Raw genomic sequence first — 13554 nt, forward strand, 5'->3', positions numbered from 1 at the left:
CAACACACTTCCCTCTGTTCTGCCGACTCCACTTCTGCCATGTGGCTCTCCTGACTGGTGCCCCATGGATCTGGAACCCAGATCTTGGCGTTTCCAACACAAACCAAGAATCTCAGCTTCGTGCATTGGTCTCTCAAGGACTCCTGTGCAACATGCCTGGCCTCCATGGCTCTTCTCAGCCATGGAGGAAGATTCTATAACCGCTTTACTCATGTATCTTTCACACCTCGAAAGCCCAGAACCATGTGGTAGACATTTCCAAGCTTGACTACCAACTTGGGGTGAAACCTGGCGCCCTTTAGTCACATCAATAGCAGCTTTAATGTTGTCGATGTTTATTTTTAGGAGCAGCAAATCTGACCTTTTCTTTTCACAGGTTGGGAACTTATTTGGGTGGGCGGGGTCTTGCCCAGAATTTACTACTTCCTTTATTCCCTTTCAGACCAGGCCTCTCTTCAGCCTTCCTAGTGTTCTCCGCACAAGCCTGTGCTCCAACGTTACATTTCCTGATGCTCTCTTTCTCTTAAGATGTCTATTTCCTATTTCTTTTGCTCCACCTGTTCTTTCTCATCGTAGACCTGCATAAGTGTGATTAGTAATAACTGTCGCTAAGGTAGGCTTTGATGTTTCAAAAGATTCATGCAATTCCTCATGTGCCACCACCCCCACCCCTCCGTTTTGTATTGTGGATCAAGATGAGTCAATAGTAGTCTGTCTTGAAATCACCTGTACCAAGGAAATGAGTTCATTACTTTTCAGTTTAGTCCAGGTAAATTATTAGAACAAGGGCAGAAGGCAGTCACATTCCTTTCCAACATAGCACAAGAAGAGTCTCTAGCCCAGTTGCTATTGTTCCTTTCTAAAACCTCTTGAGTTGAGCCTCCACAGTCCACATTGCTCTCAGTGGTACTTTCTTCCTAGCGCCCACTAGGATATCCTGTTAAAATATTTCCTCACTTCCCTAGTGCAAGTTTCATAGTCTACAACATTACTCCAAACACAGCATTGTTAGGCCTACGATAGCAATAGCTTCCTTCCTGGGCCCAACCTCTGTCCTAGTTTTCTATTGCTGTGACAAAAACACCAGGACCAAGGCAACTTCTAAAAGAAAACAGTTCATTTTGCTTTAAACTTTCAGAGGGTTAGAGTCCATGATGGTGGAATGAAGGACTAGCTGAAAGTTCACATCTTGATCTACCTACAACCACAAGAGAGGCAGGCAGGCAGGTAGGCAGGCAGGCAGGCAGGCAGGCAGGCAGACAGACAGACAGACAGGGAGAGAGAGAGAGGGAGAGAGAAGGAGAGAGAAGGAGAGAGAATAGAGGGAGAGAGAGAAAGAGGGAGGGAAACAGGGACAAGACATCTCAATCCTTCCCAAACAGTTCCACCAACTGGGGAAAGAAGTATTCAAATATATGAGCCTCTGAGATCATTCACATTCAAACCACCACACATATTATCTTTGTATATTACCCAGTACACAATTCATTAAAAACGTTTGCTTGTTTATTTCAGAGCTTATTTGATCATTTATATATTTGACCTATATCTTTTATTATATTTTGTTAGGCATAAAATAAAGAACCAAATATAGAAGTTATAATCATTTCATGATCTTATCTCTTCAAAAATATATTTTGGTGTCCTCAGTCCAATAGAGCAACTGTGAAGGGAGAACCCTCTAACAAGCTTTGAGTATGGATTCTCTGACTAGGCATTGCTTTAAAAATTTTTTGACTGAAGCCAGGTAGGGTGATATTCTCATGTTATCCCAGCTCTAGGGAGGCTGAGGCAGGAGCATCATCACTAGTTTGAGGCGAGCCTGGTCTACTCACAGGTAAGAGATTGCCTTGAGACATAAAGAAGACTTTGGCCCTTTGGACAAAGCTGAACCTGACAAAAGGGAGACCTCTGAGGTTGGATTGACTGCGTCTTGCGTTGTGAGATGCAGTGAACCTAACAGGGGTAGGTAGACTGTGACTGTTTAATGGTAAGGATCACTCACAGCCCACCTGCTCTCTGACTTACGGTGGTGTATCATGATGTTCTAAGACGGAAAACTCGAGGAGGATCAAACTAAAGGAAATAGACCCTTTGGTGACAGATAGTTTCAGTTTTAGTCCTCCAAGGCACTAGTTGAGTTTATGTATTAGTTTCTGGCCTAGTTTCTCTGCCTCCACACTATTCTCTCTGCCTCGGCCCCTACCCTTGTTCCTCCCCATTCCCGTGCCCTCTCTTTCCTCTTCCCTCCCCTCCCTCTGTCTCTCTTTCATTAATTTTTTTCATAAAATATATTCTGATTACCCTTTCTCTTTTCCCAGCCCCCTTCAGATTCTCCCCACCTACCCAATTCTTCACCCTTTTTTGTCTTTAAAAAACAAAAGTCCCACAAAAATCACAAAGTTCAAAAGCATAATATATAAGCAAAAGACCAATAGACCCCTCCACAAAAAGCCTACCACAGTACTATGAGACAGACAAGTCCTTATCACTGAGTTATTCTCTGTTGACTGCCTACTGTTGAGCATGGAGCCTTGGGTTAATATACCCAGGGGGCCTCCACTGGTGAAAATTAATTTTTCCTTTGCAAGTTGCTGTCAGTGGCAAATAGTTTTTGTTAGAGGTAGGAGCCCATGCTAACTCCTTTCTTTCAGTTCTGGGACCCCATCTAACTTGAATCTATGTGGGTCCTGTCTATGCTGACACAGTCTCAGGTTTCATTTGTGCATTTGGGCTGTTGTATCTTGAAGAAACCATGTTCTTGGAGTTTCCCTCTTGACTATGATGGCAGTGTTATTAGCAACCTCACATTCCTGCTGCCAGGAAACTACACTGTCACACCTCCTTTGTCATGTTGATAACCTCTCTTCTGTTAAGTCATTTCAGTCAGGTATTATGTGACAGTGATATTTAAAATAAGGGGTGCAGGGGGAATATATTGGGTAAATAGGTGTTTTGGATTTTGTTAGGAGCACACAAATATCATTTCTCTGTGATTGCTTTCCTTTTTCTCAGTATTCTAAGCACCTGGAATGAATATATTATACTGGAAATATTTGTGATTTATCTATCACATTGGTGGTATTCTATATTATCATCTAAAGTAGAATTAAATGGTGGGATGCAAGTAAGGAATACACTTTTCACTCTGCTTGAGATATTTTGTAAATCAAACTGAAACTTAAGCAAATATTAGTATAGCACTGCTCTATGAGGCCTTCTCTGAGATTTCTCAACAAGAATAAGATATTAAATATGTCTGATGGTGATGGAGGATAGTGTTGCAGTTTCTTCTACCAGGAGATAATATGCACAAGATGCATTCTTATGACTTCTTAAGAAACTAAGACAAACCTTGGCAAGCCACCAGTTGAGTTTGTGCATTTTGCTAGGGAAATGATCATAACGTTCCATAGGTCCCCAAAGGGGATAGGAGCCAAGACTTTAAGATTAATACAGGATTGGTTAATAGCAGTTGCAGTGGCTTTTCTGTAGCAGTTTGTATTGTTCCCTTTTTCATAATATAGTTAATGGATAATATTTATTTTATTTTATATTATAACAATAAAGAGCACAGCATTAGAAGGTTATGCTAATTTTAAACTTTATTTATAGCATGTATATGAATGTTTTTGCTTGCATGTATGTATATGCAGCATGTGTATGTTTGATTCCTGCAGAGGTCAGAAGAGGTGCATCAGCTACTCTAGAACGATGGAGTTACAGGTAGTTGAGATCCACCATGTGCGTGCTGGAGATGGAGCAGATACTCTTAACTGCCAGACCATCTCTCCTATCTGCACAAAGTTCAGTTTTGATACTAATATCATTTTAGGTCAGAGCTGAGTGAGGGTGGAGATGGGTATGACTCTCATCCTTATTGAAAAAAGAAGAAATTACTCTAGTGAATAGCATCAAGGTTGACCAGGAGGCCCAAATCTGAAAGATGTTGTGGAGGTAGAGGTGGTATTTTGGTACTACTTAGAGGTAGATTTTTGAGGGAATTTCCAGCAGAGTAATTTATACATTCCTACACAAATTCTAAATTTGTATACAGCATTTTAAGATGTCTGAGAAGCAATTCTAACTTTCTTATGGTATCTGACTTATGCTTTGTAAATAGCATGCTTATACAATTGAAAATTGATTATTCTCCCTCTTCCTTACAAAGAAAAACATAGAACCAAGTGTAGTTATGGTAAACAGACTTACACAAAATAAAAAAAATTTAGTTTTTCTTTTAGCCAGCAACAAGTTAACTTTTTTTAAAGAATGCAAATATATGACCTCAAACTCCTATGCTATATGACATTAAGAAAATTGATAAAAACATAAGAACCATTCAATCTGGGTTTGAATCCTTGATAGAGGAGTTTTATAACTTCATGCAAATTGAACTCTTGGTGCTTTTGTTTTCTAGTTGAAAGGAAATTCTATTTCCTGTGTTGTTTGCACAGGTCCTTCTCTTGCTATGACAGAAAAAGAACAGAAGCAACTTACAAAGGGAAGATTGAGTTTAGCACAGAGAGGTCTAGTGGAAGTAGTGGTGGAATTCACAGCAAGTATGCATACATCAGAAGTTCCTTATATTTTTGTAAATAAGGAAAGAGCCAGGCTTGAATCAAAATGAACCCCACAAAGCCTGCTCTGACCCATTTCTGCTAGCTGGGTCTCAGATCCCAAACAGTTTTCAGTCTTCCAACTGAAGCTCCCTCAGTTGAAACTAGCTGTTCAAGCAGATGAGCGGGTTGGGCTTTATAGTAAACTATTTCATGCTGCCTATAGCCCAGAGTTCACAGGTGTCTGATATGGTTCTAAAGCACTTGATACAGCTCCAGAGTTTTTATGGTCTTATTAGTCCAAAGCCTGTTCAAGCCCAGATTACAAAGTCTTTATGCTGATGGCTATGGCCCACTGTAAAATAAAAAACAAGATCTATATTTCCAGTATACAGCTAAACAGAATGATTGTTCGCATTCTGAAACAGAAGAGCAATTGCAAGGAAATTCTGAGTCAAAGAAAGAAACAGCAGGGTGACCAATCTACTTGAAGCTCCATGTCTGACTCTTGTAGGCTAGTGATGCTATTACCTTGGCTCCAACAAGGCTTGGGTAGCCCCATCCAATGTGCCTATTACCTATAACACACATAATCTCTCTCCTACCACGTTCAGCCAGTGCTTATAGCTCTCCTTGGAAGATATACTGTTTTCTTGACATCTATACCCTAGACTCCATTGCATTTTAGCCTACAGTGGACCCAACTCTATAATAATTTCTTTACTTTTTTTCTGAGACCTTGGTGCAAGCCTCTATCCAATAATTTTTACATTCTGTATGTTTGTACAATCAGCACCATATGGTTGACACCCAGTTCTGCTACCTGTATAAGATATATTTGGGAACCTAGGAGACATAGATCCAGTGATCTTGTGAGTGCCTGAATGACTGAATCCAGCAAAACAATTCCCTAGGTGTCTCTGAGTAAAGTGTGTGTTCAGGCATTCAGGTTTTTTCTTTTTTCTCAGACATTGCCCCCCCCCCTTTTTTTTCTGGAGCTGAGGATGGGACCCAGGGCTTGCTAGGCAAGCGCTCTACCACTGAGCTAAATCCCCAACCCCAACATTGCCCTTTTAAATGAAAGTTTAAAAAGGGAATTTGGATCCTTTAATAGGTGAAGTCTTGTCCTTAACGTCCCTATGCTATAGTCTCTGTTATCTGAAGTTCTCAAAGAATAAATTTTTAAATAGGCTTCCTGTATAAGTATTACTGAACTTTCAGTTTCTTTCACTCATATGTTCATTGATTCTCTGACTCATTCAGTATTTACTCTACTTCCAGTGTGAGTAGTTGTGATGCTGGCTTTCATAACACAAGTACAGCAGACAGGTCTCTAACAGGATTTTATTAACATGAGTACAGTAGATAGATAGGTCTATAACAGGATTATATTAACATGAGTACAGTAGATATGTCTCTAACAGGATTGTATTAACATGAGTATAGTAGATAAATAGGTCTATAACAGGATTGTATTAACATGAGTACAGTAGATATGTCTCTAACAGGATTGTATTAACACGAGTACAGTAGACACGTCTATAACAGGATTGTAGGAACATGAGTACAATAGATACGTCTATAACAGGATTGTATTAACATGAGTACAGTAGACAGGTCTCTAACAGGATTGTAGGAACATGAGTACAGTAGATACGTCTATAACAGGATTGTATTAACGTGAGTACGGTAGATATGTCTATAACAGGATTGTATTAACAAGAGTACAGTAGGCAGGTCTATAACAGGATTGTATTAACATGAGTACAGTAGATACATCTATAACAGGATTGTATTAACGTGAGTACAGTAGATACATCTATAACAGGATTGTATTAACATGAGTACAGTAGATATGTCTATAACAGGATTATATTAACATGAGTACAGTAGACATGTCTATAACAAGATTGTCTTTTTTTTTCTTTTTCTTTTTTTTTGTTTTGTTGCCCTTGCACCCTTAGATGGAATTTTTATGGGATGAGTAATTATGGTCTACTTGATTTACCCAGAGATTATTTGTGTAAAGTCATCCAGTTTGTATATGTAAGATTCAGAAATCTTCTATAGCTCTTTCTGTCAAAAGTCACTATAAGTGTATAATATCATTTTTGTGATGAGTCATTGCCTGGTGAATGTTAGTTTATGACAATACTTGATAGATTATTTCAGCCTTCTCTTATAGTTCATATTATCTCTCTTTACTAGCAATGCTGCCCAAGAGGTTTTTATGTTGAAGGAAATCTCTTGAACACATGTTGTAATTGCTACTAGTCATGAGGATGAGTACTTCAAATGAGGCTACCATGAACAAATCATAGGAACCGAATCTTTGATTTTTGTCTAATGTTTATGTTTTAACTAATGCCCACATGTGACTATAGCTACTTTACTTGAAATGGTAGTTGTGTGACATCATTAAGCCCACTGGGAAAGGCAGCAATTAAATCACCATGTTATTAGTCATTACTTTTATACACCAGAGCCAATTTCTAGCATTTTACTTACAAATTCCTATAATTAGAGCACTTTAAAATCAGAGTCTCTTTAAAATTAAATTATAATTTATAGTTTTCACAGTTCTAGTATGGTTTTTAATGCCTTACTACAACATAAGGATTGCTACAAAATTCATTCTAGCAAGTGAATTGTCATTGGTCTCCGCTTTCATTCTGAACATGAACTCTAATCACTTATCTGTATACATGACGAGTATGCCAAGTGGACAGTGGATGTGCTAGGGGATAGGCATTGGGAGGAATCAGCCAGCGAGGGATGACTGCAGGTGTATGAGAGTAACCGGGTGTGAAGTGTGAGTCCTTGTGGGTAGGAGACAGAGCGTCTGGTCGAGTACCCCTCAGACCCTTCAGAGATGCCATTGGTCAGCATGAAGGCAGTTGCCAAGTGGAACCTAACCTAGAACAGTGAGTCAGAATTGTATTTGCAATTATTAAGAGAAGGTAATTATAACAATTTTCATTATTTGAAAACCAAGCAGTGGTTGTGAGTGATATTACATGCAACATTCTTTATAGCAAGAATGGCGCTGGGGCTGGAGAGAATGTTCAGCAGTTAAGAGCACTGACTGTTCTTACAGAGGACCTGGTTTTGATTCCTAGCACCCACATGATGGTTACCAACCACCCATAACTCCAGATACAGGTTATCTCATGCTGTCTGACTTCCCAAGGCATCAAGCATACATACATGCAGGCAAAATATTCAAACATCACATACAACAATGAATAAATCTGATGTGGAAAAAATGTTAAAAAAATTATCTAGGGGTTGGGGATTTAGCTCAGTGGTAGAGCGCTTGCCTAGCAAGCGCAAGGCCCTGGGTTCGGTCCCCAGCTCCGAAAAAAAGAAAAGAAAAAAAAATTATCTAATCAGCAAGCAAAGTAACTGTAGACTTTTCCAAGTTGTTGATGTATACTTGATATTTTTATACTTAAAAATCAAGCTATTAATGTTAAATATTTGCATTTAAGTGACACATTCTTTTCTGAGGCTAGAAGATTTCTGGTGGCTGAGATTGAGCAGTTTTAAGAGTGTCAGGGCTTCCCGAGAGGAGGCCTGTCGTACAGGCCTTTCACTAGAATGCTATTCCTTCGAGCTTGCACTGCTATGCAGGATCCATTGTTGATTTTGTATCTCATACACCCTGTGACACTCAGTGTGTCTCCTAAAGAGACTAGTTCTTTCTGACTGACCTTTCATTGATGTCCTGAAAATCTTTGCTTCTGTCTAGGGCGAGCCCATCACCTTCTGTGAGGAGAGCTTTGTAAAGCACCGCTCAAGTGTGATGAAACAGTTCCTGGAGACTGCAGTTAACCTTCAGCTGTTTAAGCAGGTAGGAGTGAGCCTACACACATTTGGTCTGTACAGGGAATGCTGCCATTCAACACGTTCCTGCTGCCCTAAAACTACATTCAGGTTTAACCAACGACAACCACAGCAACAAGATGTCCTGAGGAATGTCTTTTCTGAATCGGGGTTTTCTTTGTATGGTAGAAAGAAGAATGCCTAGCCGTGCTCCTGTGGTGGCGCGCTCTTGAAACATGTATGCTGTTGAAATGCTAGGGAAGGTGAGAAGGGGAGAGCACTCCTCTTTTCCAGGGACGAGCACACCAATGCTTGGTCCTGAAATCATATATCTGAGTAACAGTGTATGAGCTGAGCAGGCTATATGTAGGGGTCTATGTGTATGTGTATGTGTGCACGTGCATCCTTGGAATAACAATTAATGAAAAAAGAGGCCATGAATTTGAAAGAGAGACATATAAGAAGGTTTGAAGGGAGGTTAGGGAAAGAAGAAATGATGTAATTATATTATAATCTCAAAAGTGAAAGAAAAATATCTTAAATGCCTCAGGAAAAGTTGATAAGCTCAGGGATGCACTGCAGAATGCTGTATATCACAGAAACGGACCTGCATGCTGAACGAACGCACTGAGATCATCACAGTATAATCCAATTGATCGTATACATTTAAATCAGTTATCGTGTATGTCCTGAGCTTTGTTCAGGACATCTAATTATTATTTCAGAGTAGCCAAGATGGACACTATAATTCAGGTGTTTTAATTTTCAGAGACTCTAGGCCTTTTGTTCTTAAGACAGGTTCTCACTCTGTACCTTTGGCTGGCCTAGAACAGAATAGCAAACTAGGTTGTCCTTGAGTTCACAGAGCTCTGCCTGCCCACGCCTCCCAAATGCTGGGATTAAAGGCATGTGCCTCTTATGTTGTTGTTGTTGTTTTTGCTTTGTTTTTTATGTTTATATGTGTATGTTGTGTGAGTTTTTATCTATCAAATGTTTACAGGGTCCTTTGGAGCCCAGAGGAGGTTAGATCTACTGTGGATTCTAGAAACTGAAACCTGTTCTTGGCCACAGCAGAAAGTGCTTTTAACTGCTGAGCCCCCTGCAGCTCTGGGCAGTGTGTTTTATTTGTTTGTACTGTGTAATGATAAATCTTAGATCAGGTTGTCTTAGATCCTGTTTACATACTTAATTTACTTAGAACTACTTGATCATCTTATTCCGCACGGCAGTTTTAAATATAAGCCTCTCTCTGCATGCAACATGTACCCACACTGTGCTGTGAGCAGTTTGAAGCTAGGGTCCGAACATCAGTGCCTTTGAGAAGCACCAGACTAACAAACTGTTAGTGGGGAATATGCCATCCAGTTGAAAATTACCTTCACGTTAGGTATGAATTAGGTATCAAGTTAGGTATGAGGATTAATTAATGCTATTCATATTTTGATGAATTAAAAATAATTTGTGGGTAAATATACTTTGTGGTAATATAACTGTCTTTTAAATAGTGAAGTTTTACCTCAAAGACAGCAATATATGAGTTCAGAACAGAGATCTGTGCATTTCCTAAGATGAAGTTGTTCCTTTGAGCTCCCTGTCTCTTGTTGTCTCCGAGCTGATACTAAGTTAAGTGCTAGAGCATAATGGTGCACTGCAGGTCATCTAGTGCGTGTGTGTGTGTGTGTGTGTGTGTGTGCATGCGTGTGTGTGTGTGCATGCGTGTGTGTGTGTGTGCGTGTGTGTGTGTGCGCATGTGTTTAATCTATTAAGAAGAAACTGTAATGCGTTACATTATTAAAAACGTTAAGGACTACTGAGATGACTCTGAGGTAAAGGTATTTGCCACCACACCTGACAGCCTGAGTTCTATCCTTATGATAGCAGTGAACAACATCATATTAAATTAAAGAATAATATAATCACTGAACTTAAAGGAAACATTTATCTACGTTAGATCTAAATGTAGGGAGATTCCTTGAGCTGAAGAACTATATGAAGGAGAAACCTCCCAGAATACAGTGATAGCGATAAACAGTAGATAAGGGAGGAAGTCAGGAGATAGAGTATGTAAGGGAAAGGTCTACATCCCATGTAATTCTAGTAGGTAGGACAGAAAACAGAGCAGAGGCACTCATTGCAAGAATCATACCTGAACCCATGAAATACTCCATGTAATTGATTTGCAAAGTTCAGTGTATCCAAATTGAAGAAGGAAGGAATTTATATCCATATGTAATTTAGCCATAAAACAGTAGATAAAGAGGAAGGGAATTTTTTTATTTATTTTAGATGCACATGATGCAGTGCCCACGGATGCTGGAAGAGGAGGGCAGATGCCCTGGAGCTAGAAATAGAGGAGATTGTGAGCTCCCAGAGTGGGTGTGGGGAAGTGAACTAGGACCCTCTGCAAGAGCCCTCTCTCCAGCCTGGGAATTTTTTTAAATAAATTGTAATGGAGTAGAACACCATATCAGGAAAATAAATTAATTGTGAAAAAGTAAAAATGACTGATATGAATGAAATATCACCAAGTTGTGCATATTTGAGTGTTGAGTTCTTTTATAAAGTATTCAAATGAGCAAAAATTATATTTATGATATGTGATTATGCCATATGATAAAATATGATAAAAAACATAAGGTAAAAAAATAAAACCAAGCTGAAATGATTGTGGTCTTTTCCGTAGAGAGAGGCTGTGCAGCTTAGGTTTTTTGTCAACCTCAAACATGCTAGAGTGTCTGAGAGGGACCCCTCAGTGGAGAAAATGCCTCCGTAAGATTGGCTGTAGGCAAGCCTGTGGGGTGCTTCCTCAGTGAGTGATTGATGAGAGTGGGCCCAGCACAGTACGCATAGAGCCATCTCGGGCTCGTGGTCCTGGGTGCAGGCTGAGCAAGCCAGTAAGCAACACTTCTCCATGGCCTCTGCATCCCGGTGAATCACTCTGCCCCCGGGTGTCTTCCGAGAATCCTGCACTGCTTCCTAGATGGTGGGCTGCGAGCTGTACGATGAAACAGCCCATCTTCCCCAGGTTGCTTCTATGCCTCTCATTTTCTTTCAGGATAGGAGTCCCTAACTGAAACAGAGGCACAGAGAGGGACATTTAAGTCCTGTTGACTTATTTAATTGTCCCATCTTATATTTGCTTTGCAAACGTTAACTGACAAAACTGTTTAAGGGTTATGGCTTGATATATATTTACTTAGACACATATGTGTCCACATACACATTGTGGGGCAATCACATTCTGCTAGCTAACTAATCTGACATGGTTTTGGTAGTGAGCACACACAAAATTTACTCAGTAAATTGGGAATAAATACTGAGTTATCATAACCTGTGACAGCCATGTTATAGAATAGTTCTCGGAAACATGCCCCCACGTTCAGCATCCCTGCACCCCTAGCCCAGCCTGCAGCTATGTGGTTTCCTTAGCAAAGCAGCGGTTGCTACCTGTTGTACTGTATCATCAGCATTGACTATCGGGTACTTAGAGTCATTGTTAATTTTGATATTTTATGAAGGCATTTTTTGGTCATGTCTCCACATTAGGCTCTAATGGGTTGAGTTTTTATTGACGTTTGACTTGTAAATCCCTCTGAGTCTCTGCTTCCACATCTTGAAAGCAATTGAACTTGAATGCTAAGCCTCAGATACCTTTACCTCTTATATTACATGATACCATGAAGTAAACACATGGTCCAGACAGATGACAGTGGGTTCCATTTGCACTAATTCCTGCTTAGATAATACATTTCGATGGAATTCCAGACGTAATTCCTCAAATCCATGATTTTGACATCACATACTTCTCTACATTGCAGCTTTATGAAGACTTAAGCCTTTACTTAATACTATACTAATACAATAAGGAAGTTTTTCTTTGTGTATTATTTGCTTCTAAATCCCCTGGTTAAAATCGTTCCTTTGTTTATATACTTCCCAAGGTTAGGATGATGGCTGAGTTTATCATGTTAACCTTAAACTCTAGGTTTCTTCTGTGCAGTTAAGACCTCTCCATGACTATAGGTCCTCCTGACTGGCAGTGTAGATTAGTTAGGAAGTCTGATTAATAGTAAAGGATCTCTAATTTACACAGGCAGTCCACCCTCCACCCCCAAAAAGAGAAAAACAATTCAGCTTATGCAATTTCTAATTCCTCACTTGAGGAGGAAAATGGTAGGGAAGATTTCAGTTAAAACTTTATCTTTTATTAATCATCTAAAATCTTTCTTATCTTTTATAAGCTAATCAAATATGTATTTACTCAACATTTTTATATAACAAGTACCTGTTCATGTTCAAATGTACAAGGACTGTACATTTCTTATCAATTCAGTTTGTTCTTAGACAGTTTTACATACGCGTACTGGCCCCTCTCAGCACACCCCTCTTTTCATATGTGGGTCACCAAGGCCCACCACTTCTCTCCACAAACCTGTCTCTGGTATTTACTTCTGTGACCCTCAGAATTTTAGTTCTCTATGTTCCCTAGCTCCATATGTCATTGAATCTGCAGTATTTTTCTACGCCTATGTTTTTCCATTTTGTTAAGAATATATTGATCATTTGTTTTATGTTAGGAAGAATCACTTTAAATACTTGATTTTCAGCTAATTTATTAGGACTGAGAAATTTAATAGCTAGCAAATAGAAGATATGAAAAATACTTCATAAATTCAAATCAGAGAAGGCTCCATACAGGCACCAGTTTGCCCTCTCCATGTTCAGTGATTGGTATGGATGTTGTCCTAGGCAATGAGGCTCCCCTGTCAATTTGCTGAGAGCAACCCTCTGCCCTACCATCAGCCTTGACTGTTGGGAGATCTCCACTGAACCCCCTCATTCAACTCAACCAGATGCAACCCAGTCCTGCCACTGGGACACTTGCTGGCTACAAGAGATGGCTAGTTCAGACCTAGTATCCCGCATTACTACCAGTCAACACTAGGACCCCTTCATAGATTGCAGGAAGTTTCCACTGCAGTGCCTTTTCACACTTCTCCATACTGCCCCTCCCCACTCTCTCTCTGTATCCCATCTCATCCTCATCCTGATCCCATTCCACCCATTTCCTCCTCAGTCCCACTTCCCTTCCCAAGGGAGATTCTTACATCCTCCCTAGAGCCCTTCTCTTTACCTAACTTCGATGCATCTAGGGATTAAAGCTTGGTTA

At 39.8% G+C, this 13554-nt stretch overlaps 1 protein-coding gene across 2 annotated transcripts in view; it reads left to right on the forward strand.

The window, feature by feature from the left end:
- The window catches only part of Dennd1b (DENN domain containing 1B), a 212740-nt gene that overhangs the window by 151376 nt on the left and 47810 nt on the right, over window positions 1-13554 (forward strand). For both annotated transcript variants that reach the window (XM_032915408.1, XM_032915409.1), the window contains one exon: window positions 8311-8412. In XM_032915408.1, the coding sequence (XP_032771299.1) occupies window positions 8311-8412 (102 nt within the window). The remainder of the gene's footprint in view (window positions 1-8310; window positions 8413-13554) is intronic.

This window comes from Rattus rattus, chromosome 10, assembly GCF_011064425.1.
Source record: "Rattus rattus isolate New Zealand chromosome 10, Rrattus_CSIRO_v1, whole genome shotgun sequence".
Classification (NCBI taxonomy): Eukaryota; Metazoa; Chordata; class Mammalia; order Rodentia; family Muridae; genus Rattus; species Rattus rattus.